The sequence below is a fragment of the Trachinotus anak genome, unplaced genomic scaffold (genome assembly GCF_046630095.1).
Source record: "Trachinotus anak isolate AG129_WGS33_773 ecotype Australia unplaced genomic scaffold, CSIRO_AGI_Tana_v1 ptg000008l, whole genome shotgun sequence".
In the NCBI taxonomy this organism is placed as follows: domain Eukaryota; kingdom Metazoa; phylum Chordata; class Actinopteri; order Carangiformes; family Carangidae; genus Trachinotus; species Trachinotus anak.
Genome location: NW_027273859.1, coordinates 8,297,953 through 8,310,816, shown reverse-complemented (window position 1 = coordinate 8,310,816; position 12,864 = coordinate 8,297,953). Strand labels below are relative to the sequence as shown.

Here is a 12,864-nt window from a genome sequence, read left to right as displayed (position 1 = left end):
CAGTCACTGAGAGCCACATATGGTTGCATTTGTTAATGATGAGCCCTGGTGACGGTAAGGAGCCTTGGCTGAGGAGCACATGGTGAGGTCAGATTATGGCTGCAGGCATCAACAAGTGCTGGAGCTGCCAGTGTCCAGACACGGCTGAATCAAAGCTTGTTCATCGAAAGCCTTACAAGCAGCACACAGGAGAACTGCACAGCATGCTCACCTTATCTGTGCCACTCATCCGGCTGTTCCTCTTTGATGTGGTTAACCTTTGTCTCTGGCTCCACACTACTTCCCTCTGAGACTGCTTCAGGAGTTTCTCCACCTTGCAAGTCTTCTGACAACCCATTGTCCCCTAGCATATGAGAATACATATCAAGTTAAACCATGCACTAGTCACGCAACATCTCAGTGATACATTCCCTGTTTGTTACAAGCCATAGCCTACCATGACAGAACAGTTTGCATGCCTCCCCAAACGCATGTCATGGTCAGCAGCTCCAGATGATGTCATAACTCCAGCATGTTCAGATTATAAATATCTGTATTCAGCAGAGTTACATAATAATGGGTGTTGGATTATTGTCGGTACACACAGACAGAAAAGATGGCACAGCTGCCACAGGAAATACATAAAACTATAAAATCATCTAAAATTACATTTGGTGATTTAAAAAAAAAAAAACAGGCAAGAGATACGTGCAAGAAATGTATTTTATCTTTAAAGGATACACATATTTCTTCTGTTGGCATCTTATTTTGTTAGTTTTTGCAATTGAAATGAAAAAGATGCTTGTATTGCATGCAAGAGGTGAAGTAAACTGTGTCATTGTAGAACTCGTGAAAAATGCAGGTTTTATTTTGCTTTTAAGTTTTTTAAATGCACGGCTAGTTAAACACTATGACGTTTAAAGGTTAAAGACAACATTTAGATTGTCCACATAATTGAGCTGGGGCTTACAATTCAAGTTTTCTTTGATCTTAAAAACCGTGATTCACAGTAGCTGCAGGATATACTTTGACTACAGATTAATAACACTCCACAAAATCCAGTATATTTTTTAAAATATTTTACTACCACCCACCTGGGATGAAGAGTAACTCTGGCTCCAGCAGAAATTAAGCTGCAATTAAAACATATCGTGGTCCGGTCATCAGTTACAGTTTCCACTGGGTCATCCAGGCCAGCGTGCTCCAAAACCGCTGCAGAGGAGACTATTAGCTGTTGGATTTTCCTTCCGTGTCAGTTCCAATTCCAGTTAGACCAAGCACTCTATAGTACTATGCAGTTCACTCTTACCATTTTAAGCGCAGACACATCTCACAGTGTACACAGTGACAGAAAAGTCTTTCTACAGCCTTCAAATGTGATGAGAGCCATCTCTACACAGGGCAAGCAGTGTGGCGCCTCCTGCATCTCTTTGGGAGACTGCAATATGAGGCGCACCGTTTTCTTCTCATTGGTCGGATAAATCTTTGGTATGTGTTTAGTCATCCCCAACAGTCCCCTGTAGTTCATTATGTAAGAGTCTCAGGCAGTTTTTAGTATATGAAGGCCTACGAGGTTATATTTGTACATACACAAGAAGTTCACACAACTCTACACACAGGCTCTAAATTGGGATCCAGTAAGACTATAACAGGGTTTGTGCTGTGAGTGATTCCACATGGCAAACATCAAGTTGTGTGGGTTTATTGGCTTGGATATTCTGACTGCTGCTGGTAGCTGTGAAACTCTGCCAGTCCATTAGAGATATGAACATGATAGTGTTGTGACAAGAGGTGGGGAGAACAATCAATTACAGATGTGGCCAGATCAGCTCTAATCTTACTGAAATGTCGAAAATCAGATGAATAATCAATTAATCTAGGCTTATTTATCTTATCTAGATAGGCACATCTCCATTTGTCTATTTTGTAATTTCCAATACTGTACATTAGTGGCTTTTTGGTTTCAATCAACTTTCATAGAATGGGTGAAAATAGTGTATAAAAACTCAGATCAGAGTTAAAGGCGGCTGCTCAGACTTTTTCTACATCAAAAGAGTAGTCAGACAAGGAGATTGTCTGAGTTCATCATAATTTGCTGTGAGTAATGTCAATAAGACAAAATACAGACATTAAGAAAATATGGGACAAAGGGGGGATAGAACGCAAAATACCCTTTTTTACAGATGATATTTTACCATATATAAGTGAACCATCCTCATTAATTCAAGCACTGTTGAACGAATATGGAGAATCATCAAGATATTTGACCGATCAACCTATATCAGCAGCTATGCTGCTATCAGGCAAAGGTCCTGCACAGGTCAAGGAAAAGGTTCATTTTAGATGGACTAAGAAAGGGTTTAGATATTTGGGAATTATTATTATGCCTATCACATCACGGCTATTTGAAGTTAACTATGGGAAATGAATTACCCAGATAAAGAAAGATTTCATTTGGTGGGAGATTTTGCCTCTGACTCTTATGGGGAGAATAGAAACATTGAGAATTAATGTATTACCAAGATTATTGTTTCTGCTCCAGTCATTGCCAATTTTGATTCCTAGTTCTACTTTTAGACAGATATATCAAAATTCCTAAGGCAAAATAAGAAAGCTAGAATTAAATATAAGAGACTTCTTTGCCCAGAAGAGAAGGGAGGATTGTATTCACCCAAATTAAAAAATTACTATTGGACAGCACAACTTAGAGCTGTAATTATCTGGATAACTATAGAAACAGAGGCAGTGTGGGCAGGAATGGAGCAGAGAGCATGCCAAAATGTACCACTGGAATGACTTCCCTTCTTTACTGAACCAGCACAGAAGAAACTTGAGAATGGTAATGATTGGATCAGGGGAACGATGAAAATATATTTAGCAGTACGGAAGAAATTAAAGCTTTCAAATTCCATTAGTAGGGCCACTATTTCATCTGCCAGCTTACTACTCTCATAAATTCCTATAACTAAGACACCACCTTCAGAAACAGAAGGAATGGGAAAAGATTTGCAAAGAACCGTCCAAACTAGAGGAAACTCGTTAATGTCATTTACAGAGGAAGAGACAAAAAAAAGGGATCATATTTAAAATTCACAACATGATTGTAATGTAATTTTTTATGGTGCAAAGATTCTTGTTATAACTTTTAATCAGGCACATGTGGAGATACTATGTGTACATTTTCAGGCAGATCAGGCTTAAACTGTAGGAGGAGTTCTAAAAAGCAAGCTTTGCACATGTAGTGCTGATTAAAAATTCAATTCAATTATATATAAATCAATAAAAGTATTCTGTCGTTTTTTCACCTGCATATTGGCACTTCTTTCCCATCTCTATCAAAAGGCTAAATACATGACCGCGACTGGTTAGTTAGCTCTAATATTTACAGTGCTACAGGCAGCAGGAGCAGTCATAGTTTTAAAGCATGATGTACTGAGTGTATGGTATCAAACTAACACCTCTGCTCTCTCGTCAGATCAAGTCAGCACGATTCCCTGATGACTGACCTCAGACCACAAATCTGCCCTGAGGCCTATTATCTGCACGCTGATAACCATGCCATGCCTTGTCTGAATGTCCCGCTGTAGCTTTATCATGGATGTATTATAAGCTTTATCTATTGTCCTGCTACGAACAGCGTCACGAGGTGTGTGACTGAGCGCCGAGGGACCACTAATCAAGGTAGCATCAATGTGACGAGGCAGAAGCAGGCCCAGCATGTTTTTTCCTCAGTAAGCTACACAAGTATACTGAAAAGGTGAATTATACACGTAACAGAATACCCTTTACTAACCACCTCCATACATAACTTCCTGCAATGCTAATATAAAGTGTGAAGTGCAGGGAAGAAGAGGACTGCTAGGGACTAAGGTATGGAGTCATGGGAGTGCCATAAAAAAGAATACATCTGTAAAAGAATAAGTGAGAGCAAGAATAAAATAAATGTGGGGACTATGAATGGGAATAAATAAAAGAATAAGAAAGTAAAATCCAAAAACAAAAAAAAAGTGCAACTATATCAAATAAATTATGGCAAAATACGCAAAAAATAGGGTAAAAGCAAGAGCAATAGGTAAAATCATCTTTTTGTTCTTATTAATTTATATTTCCACATTTTTAAATTTACTTACTTTTCTCTTTCCTTTACAGGTTTACAGATTTGTGTGCAGATTACTTTTCTTAATGGCACTAAGCCACAAAGCCAACTTATTGCATAATGTTCAGTAAGTTGGCCTTGCACAAGAAATGTATTGAATGTGTTTGTTCGGCCTCAGTGGTGTACACAATACATTTTTGTGATACTAAATGTAAACGTAGGCCTACTTGTTTTTAAGAAAACTACGAACACCTTTAACCCGACTGTTTCAGTGGTGTCTATGTAGCTGCATGTACAATGTATGTTCCTTTAGCATTGCTGACCAATGATGGATACTTTGTGACTACAATACTACATTATTGTGGTGAAATTGTCTTCATTTTGATCATTGTCATTTGAAATAGCTTGCTGACTGTCACAGTTAGCATGCCCTCACAGACAACAGTATGGAACATGGTGAACATGAATAAATGCTCAATTAGACTAAACAGCCATATCTCCCAAAATATTACTTTTTACACATTTGTTCTCATTTACCAAAGCATCAAAATGTACAGATTTACATAGAACTTACTTATCCTGCTGCTGTGTCGAAGTCTAATCACAGTTCATAGTATCACTTGACTTGACATCTGTCTCGCTCAGTGACCTGAAAACACCTTCAAATACAGATTTTAAGGACATTCACTGGCATTTCACTCTAAGTGCACCTCTGAAGTTTCCTTTGATCTAATTCAAAGAGAGGAAACAACCTGCCCTCCGGGGGCTTACTTCCACTGTCTTCACTAATCTTGTTTGGTTGATTACACGGAAGTCAAGCGCTTTGTGCAAAGTGCTCATTAGTCCTGAAGTAAACAGCACCCTGTTTCTTTCTGTTTTCCTCTAAACAAACTGAACCTCCAAATGTTTGGGGTGTTAAAAGAACAGAGAAAATAACCTTAATTCTGTCTGACAAATTCAGAAGTGTTTGCAATTTAAAATATCTGGAGTGTTCCTGCAGTTTTAACTAATAGGTCCAACTTTATCACCTTCAATATGGCAATATGAAAGGAAACAAACAAGCAAGCATTCTGAGACCTTCTACTCTTTATTTTTAAATACCTGAATGAATTATTCTGCTTCAATATAAAATACAAGATATAACTTAAAAACATTTTTTTAAAATGAATCAAATGTATCAAAATGAAAATGTGTGCTCTTGAAATATCATCCAAGAGTCCAGCATGACTTTTTTCACAACTAATATTTCAGTCATCACACACAGTGATTGAGATAAACACAAGTGAATAAGTTAAGCTTTCAAATTAAATGTCATGAGTTATTAAATTAATTGATAAATTTCATTTGATTCATCTGAAAATATTTCTTCTGATTAAAAATCAATTAACTCAAAAGGCTTACAGGGAATATATATATATATATATTTTACGTTTTTCTATTCCTACGGGACTCCTGAGCTGTAGCTGTTTTACATTCAGTTCACATGAATTACAGTAAATATTCAAAAGGACAATAGAGCATTGATTATACAATATTATAAGCAATAGTTAGACATTTGGGGAGAAATTTTTTGCATTCTTGCCGAAAGTAAGTTGAAAAGAGTCAAGCCACTCTCATGTCTACATGCTAAATATGAAGCTACAGCCTTAGCTCAGTACAAACACAGGAAACTAAGAGTTAAAGCTAGCCTGGTTCTGTCAAAAATTAGCCTGAGGCATACCTTGTTTGTTTATTCCATACACAAACAGAAATGGAAAAATGGCACATTGCAGTTTTATGAGGGATGTAGAGCGTCCTAGAGCGTCCACTAGTTGCCTGGCTACCAGCAAGACTCCAGGAAGTCACTGCACCTGGCCAAGAAATAGTCTGGCACATAATACCCTGTAAGAACTTGATGTGTCACAAGTTTTGATACCTTTGGACAGAGCCAGGCTGTTTTTCTGTTTCCAGTCTTTATGTTCAGCTCCGCTAAAAGGCTGCTGGTGGTAGCTTCATCTTTATCGTATACATGAGAATGGTACCAATCTTCTCATCTAACTCCCTGCAAGAAGGCGAATAAGAATGTTTCTCAAGTGTCAAACTATTCCTTTAAGTCATTAGACCAAGAAATGTCTGAAAGTGATACCCAACATGAAAAAAATGGCAGCAATACAGGACGTACACCAGCGTATAAATCTGATGTGCTGTCAGTGTTCATTATATCATACATCTAAGGCAAAGGGATATGCGCAGACAGGACGCTTTATTCTAGCTGTATAGAATTGCTTTAGAACAGTGTATCATGAGGTCTGATGCGCAAAGCGGGTCACACACATTATACTTAGAGATCATCTCTGTAATGCTGTTGGATAGTGAATGACTGTCTCTTTATGAAGCTGCACCCTGCCTCATCACCACAGGAGCAGCTGACTGCTGTAAGGTTGTGAACCGTGATATTCATCACTCAAAGACTCCCAACTATTATGATGAGTAAAAGGAGGAAACCTGCAACCCCACACACGGCAAGGCAGAGGAGTTTCTGTCAAAAAGAGAAGAAAGGAGTCAGAAGGGTTGATTATGAAGAACTGCATTACAAATCCTTTAAACCATTCAGTGGCTGAATGCATGGATTAGTTCATGGATATATAGATGGACAGATGGATGGATGAATGTTTGGCTCAAGGAATGGAAGTTGTGGATGTGTCGTTACCTCGCGTAGTAATCACAGTAGGTCTCATACAGGAGGTTTGGTTAGTCCAACAGACAGGCCAACAATTAGTGCAATGACAGCAAGCAGGATCAACAGAGCAAAGGCAAGGATAATGTATTTCTGCCAAGTGAAGAAGAGGTTGTTATTTGTGCTATCACTAAAACTCTCACACTATTAGAAAGGCTATAAACAGTTTTAAGTGGTCACACGTGACTGGAGTTTGCCACGTGAACGTTGACATCTCATATAACTGACACTGACAAATGTTTTTATTTGTGACAATTTAGCAACACATAATTAGAAAGGAACACATACCCTTCGGGATTTTTTCTGGTATCTCACTGCTTTCTTGGTCTCTTCCTTTGCACTAAAAATGTATTCAGCCGCATTGGAGACATTCTTCTCAATGTTGTTTACCATATCCCCCTGTAAATGACAGAATCACAGTGCTTTTATATATTGTACCGAGCATTACATTGGGTTTTGTCTTGGTACTTGGAAAGAAACATAGTGGATATAAACCGGTAAACTTACAAGATGTGGGAGTATTACCAAGAAGACAATGTTAGAAGTAGACTAATAAGACTAAATGTGACAGATGTAAGTATCTTTTACCTATGTACCTTTCCAATGAGAGTTTTCGGTTACCTGAGTCTCTACCAGCATAGCCATGTCCATGAACATGGCATGCAGCTCTCTGATGCTCGACTCCAGACGCATGATGTCTTGGTGTCTTGACTCTATCTCATTCACAGCCTGACGTGTGATCTGGGAATCTGAAATGATCTGAAGAAAAAAAGAAAGACAGACAAGGCAAAATAAATAAATACAAGGAAATTTTCCTGGTTGTGTGGAAAAAAAGGCCTGACAGTCCACTGCCTCACCCTAGCTGAGTTCCCCCACCACCACCACTAGATGGCAGTAATAGCTTTAAACACTGCCATAACAAGATACTTACATCAGATGTGAAGATTGATGGATTTCCACTTTCTAACATGTCCTCCAGCTCCTCATTGGTGGTCACTCTTCCAGCTAAAACATAAAATTAAATAAAAAAAAAAAAATAATAATAATAATAATAATAGTAGTAAACAGAATTAGTTGATTCATTACTTTTTGGTTTCCCTAGCAAAAGTGACTTTTTGAAGTTGTTCGCCCACATCCAGCTCCTAGTACTAAAATATTAAACCTAAAATGTTAATGGTGAAACTGGAGGAAAATGTCATGTCATGCTGTCTTAAATTAGTGGGCCATTTTGACAGCAGACATTTTCACTTGTCATAGTTGGTGTTACTAATACTGTAACATTACTAATGGCTCTGTCTGTTCTGTTCAAGTGTCCCAGAGAGCCATAACAGTGTGACAGAGAGCCAGGGCTGAACCAGGGCCTGACAGCAAAGCAGCTAAATGGAATTCATCCATCATTAATCTCATTTATCACCGTGGTTCGTTAAAATGTCTTTTGTGAAAAGCCCTGGGCTGTGTTCAAAATCACTCCCTATTTACTCTAGGTCTCTATATTTACCCTTCACGATTTTAAAAGTCCAAACTGTGCGTGTGTGTGTGTGTGTGCGTGCGTGCATGTGTAAAATTTCTGATTTATATGGTGTCCAAAAAATGTCTTCAATGTAAACAACAAATGTCTGTGCTTAGCCCTGGTACAATATAGACTGGTGTGTGTTTAATCCCAGGGTAATACATTTGTCTGGCAGTGGTGTGAAGCTGTTGTGTATAAACCCACTGTGTGAGGAGAAGAAGCCTCATTGTAGCTCTGCTGATTGGGCTGACAGAAAAATAATGTCTCTGTTACCCACCCAGGGGACACTGCTACAAACACAGTGCTGACTTTCCCCCAAGATGTACTGTATTGTTTAATGGAACAGTTCAAAATGTAAAACAGACTGATTATGTGTTCAGTAAGACCCAGTTAAAGTAAGACACACTGAGGGTGAGGTTGAAGTTAGGAGTCACCGCAAGACTTGTGTCGACATGCTTTAAAAAACAAATGATTTGGGGTTTGGAAAAACATGCTGAGGAAAAGCTCTAAATCTCAGCGCAACAGTTGCTAAAATTACATTCATCAGAGGACTGTTCATTTAGATAATTTGATGTTTAATCACAGCGAGCTCCTGCTGTGGTGTTCAGTTTATTCGTGGATAAGGGTTGTGCTTGTGACTAAGATTAGAAGTGTCTGAGGAACAAAGGAGCCCAGCACCCCTCACAGAGAAACAGCTGCTGAAACTCTATAAACAGAAAGCTTTCTTTTCCTGAAGCCGTGCCTGCTGTTGTGCAACACCCTCCCCGGGGAGCCAGATCTCTGTGCAGGTGCTTACTGTATGTCACACACCTTTTGCAATGGTTATTCCTCAGAGAGACGGAGCCAAACACAGTAAAACACACAGCCATTACAGCTCATCAATAGACATCAAGCGCAAACCTTTTCACCTCTGAGAGACGTAAATGACTGGTGTACGTCTGTGACAGCGCAGGCCGAGGTTCATAGCCGTGTCAAAGACAGGTGAACTACTGTTATACAGGCTGCTGAGCCCTCTGCCCGTTTCCCGGGCAACACAAACACAGCAAGGTGTCTCCAGTATCAGGCTCTTCCGCCTGCAGTGTGGAGAACTGGAGCCGCTCATTAATGCTGGCCGCAGGGACTGAGGGAGACAGTCCTATTTTTTGCCTTTCACTATTGTATCATGTTACTCATACATGCATAATACACTGCACCTGATACACCCTGCCTCTGCTTTTGTTTATTCATTGTAATTTTGAACAGAGATGATCAAACATACACCTCAGAAAAATGGTGGAAAATGTCAAGTAGTCCTGTTGCAAAGACAAACACACTGAACACAAGCTAAAACTAATAATCAAGTGTGAATGTTCATATACTGATACTAATTTATAGTTTATATCATTGGTGGTAAATCTCACACTGACTAAATGTAGATTCTGTAGCTTGTGCTGCCGCAGACACTAACGCTTCTGCTTTACACATCGTGTTGATGATGTAATCTACATTTTCAGTACATTTCTATTCACTGTACCTTGTCAGGACCTAGTATGTATCTTTATATAACAGGTTGCTGCTCTCGTGCGTCTCTATTCTCTGATTAATCCTACTACTCTAACACTCCTCATTTAACATCCATTAACACTCACAAAACATTGAAAATCTAGTGTTTAGGTGTGATCAGTTGTGACGCTGGTATGTGTAAAAGAGAAAAACCATGACATCTTGAAGAAATCTGAGAAAAAAATCCTGTCCTGCAGCTGCTGTCTGTTTATCAACAGTTAGGTTGGTGTCCAGAGAAGCAGAGAGGAAACCGGTGTGGTCTGTTTCCTGGATCCTGTCCTAACGGCGCCTCAGGGTTTTATTTGTCACTCTTTTATCTCTAGATTTACACATCTGGCACTCACAAGTCTTGTACATGCAACCAAATTCAAACCATAGCAATGATTGAAAGGACTAGTTCTTGTCAGCATTAGTAATTTATATCAATAATAATTCTTTAAAAGCTTCAAAAATTATTGCCTTAATATAGCTCATAATTTCTAGCCTCACGAAGGGCCAGGAGGTCCACTATTTGTCACTTACTTATCTCCAGCTGTCTCTGGATCCTTCCTTTGCTTCTTTCCCGAAAGGACACTTGCGTCTCGTTGTACTGGGTCATGACCTCCACAAACTTCCTGGACAGCACTGTGTGCTAAGGACAAGTAAAGTCACAAGGACAAAGAGTGAAAATGTGGGTACTGGAATCAAAAGTGATTTGTATTCTGTTTTCATGCAAGGTTGAAAATAAACAATTAAATGCCATAAAACAGAGACCATGACAGGGAAATGTTTGGATTTCATTGTGAATACTATATAATTTTCTTATTTTGAAAAGTTGGATATACCTACATATACACAAACACATAATTCCCATTTCCCTCTAAATATTAATGTACTAATGAATGGGTGAAGCTGATCATATGAGGGTAGTTTGTGAGGAGTTTGCAGTCATAAGTATGTTTCCTGACCTGTGTTTTCTGGATCCTGAAGTCAACAGAGGTTCTGTTAACTGCATCATCTTTGGGCATACTATGCTCCATGGCTTCAGAAGGAGAGAGTTATGGAACAACATTATACAACAGCAGATGACATCAGCTTTTGTTTAGTGCAGTTAATAAATATCCAAGTGACAATCACGTAATGGTCCCACTCACATTTTAGTTTTGTTCGCACAACGTTGGCATTCCCTTTGATATCACTGGTCAGGGCATCCAGTTGATGCTTTGTTCCTTCACACACAAACACACACACACACACACAGATAGGAAAACACATCCGACTGGGTTTGTTAATGAGAAAAAATAATGTCATTCAGCTAATCACTCTGACTCTCCTTCCTGCAAATATTGGATTAACTGTGATTTCATCTCGTAACTTGGCAGCAACCCTGCAGATGTCACACAGCATAAAGCACAGGCCTTTTGTTTGTTTCCCTGGTGACTAATTCCACGTCATGGATCTTAAAACACTGTAATATGTTACATTACACTCAATCACTAATGATGCCATGGCACTGTAAACTGGAGAGCCTTTGTCTTGCAGAGTCCTCAGGCCTGAGCTCACACAACACCAGGGGCTGATTCCCAGGACATATGACCCTGTTTTATAGCTTTAAAAATGTATTATTATTCACTAATTTCCACAAACATCTGCAAATGACAGCATATTTAAAAGGTTCCTAATAGAACAAGTCAAAGCCATGCGCAAAATGCTGCTGTTTCCTTCACAGGTTTCCGGCCAACCAGCCATTCATTTACAGTGAGGAGGAAAATGCAACAAAGGAAGTGAGACATTTGTTTCACATTGTGCCTCAAAAGTCAAACTCCAGCCAAGCAGACCTCAAAACAGTTAAATTCACAAATGAATCCTTAAAAACTACAGATGTGACAGCATTGAAGTTCATACTCCCTGTCTCCTGTTCATCCTATTTTATTTTACACACACTTAAGACACACACTTACTGTCATCAGGGTTGGGTGCTGACAGGATCATGCTGTGCATCTTCCTCACCTCCTCCACTTGGTAGGAGATCTTATCAATGAGACCTCTGACTTCCTCCACCTAAACCAAGCAATGAATAAATCAACCAACAGTATCAGTATCTTGGATCATCCTGAAGACCAGCTTATATCCTGGAAGCCACAGTGACACCCACCCTCCTGAAAAAGCTCTCCATGAAGCCGTCTCTGTCCACTGTGACTGCAACATCCTCCTCTGCTTGTGTCTTACTCTAAATAGATGAAAAATGTCTTTGAGTGATTTTTTTTTTTTTTGTGCAGCCAGGATTATTTACCTGTCAGTGTCTGTGCGGTTAAAGCGAGTAAACAGACACTTACAGCGGCCAGTTCAGCCAGCCGGTCCTTCATCACACCGATCAGCTCGTCTCCTGGCCAGATGATTCTAGTACAACACCCGCTGGGTCATCGTGGAAGTCTCCATGAGTAGAGTCACGGTGAGCCACCTCACTGTGGACCGAGGTCCAGATGGTCGAGCTGGGCTGAGCTGAGCTGGGCTGAGAAACACAGTGGGCCTACATTTACAGCGTTATTGAGACGGTAGAAATAGGAAGAGCGCGCACCAGGTCTAAAAGTTTAGCTTCTTTAAAAACTGAGTCTAAAATACAGCTTTTTACAAAATGAGAGCTCAACTGAAATAAAAAATATATATAAGGTCACTGTTTCTGGTCTACTCTGTGTAGATATTTGTCACCGCACAAGCATAAAGGGTCCGTAGCTGATCCACAATATCTCTCACCCTGGGTAACGCCTTCTCCCCCCCCCCCCCCCCCCCCCCTCTCTCTCTCTCTCTCTGCCTCAGGGGGGAGAAACTAGTCCACCCTCAATTAAATTTGATCGGCCATTATGACAAACGGACTAAATAAATGTAATCCTGTTATACTTTGGAAGGATAGAAAGTAGAAAATAAGGGAATACATGACCTCCATTAAAAACAAGGCTACCTCCGAGTGACATTGAATGCGTGACTCTTCTGGGTTTATTACATGAAAGACAAAGTGGCTTTTTTTTTTTGTTGTTGTTTTAC

At 39.6% G+C, this 12,864-nt stretch overlaps 1 protein-coding gene across 2 annotated transcripts; it reads right to left on the bottom strand.

Annotated features, from left to right (window-relative positions):
* Positions 1 to 5,149: 5,149 nt before the first annotated feature.
* Positions 5,150 to 12,583, bottom strand: stx2b (syntaxin 2b). Of its 2 annotated transcripts, XM_071482308.1 has the most exons (11): positions 12,159 to 12,583; positions 11,978 to 12,052; positions 11,784 to 11,883; positions 10,977 to 11,051; positions 10,791 to 10,864; positions 10,366 to 10,474; positions 7,723 to 7,796; positions 7,413 to 7,550; positions 7,080 to 7,190; positions 6,765 to 6,884; positions 6,455 to 6,593 (listed from the first exon to the last, which is right to left on the bottom strand). In XM_071482308.1, exons 1-10 carry the CDS (start codon positions 12,186 to 12,188, stop codon positions 6,789 to 6,791), a joined length of 882 nt encoding a protein of 293 aa, XP_071338409.1. In that variant the 5' UTR covers positions 12,189 to 12,583; the 3' UTR covers positions 6,455 to 6,593; positions 6,765 to 6,788. The 2 variants fall into 2 exon arrangements, with proteins under 2 accessions (XP_071338410.1, XP_071338409.1); XM_071482309.1 differs by lacking the exon at positions 6,765 to 6,884 and having other exon boundaries at positions 5,150 to 6,593.
* Between the last annotated feature and the right edge of the window lie 281 nt (positions 12,584 to 12,864).

Coding starts and splice junctions, on each gene's coding strand:
- stx2b (XM_071482308.1), bottom strand. CDS start 12,188: ATGAAGGACCGGCTGGCTGAACTGGCCGCT. Junction 10,475..10,790: donor TCAGGATCCAGAAAACACAG/GTCAGGAAACAT, acceptor ACTTGTCCTTAG/CACACAGTGCTGTCCAGGAA. Junction 7,551..7,722: donor CATCAATCTTCACATCTGAT/GTAAGTATCTTG, acceptor TTTTTTCTTCAG/ATCATTTCAGATTCCCAGAT.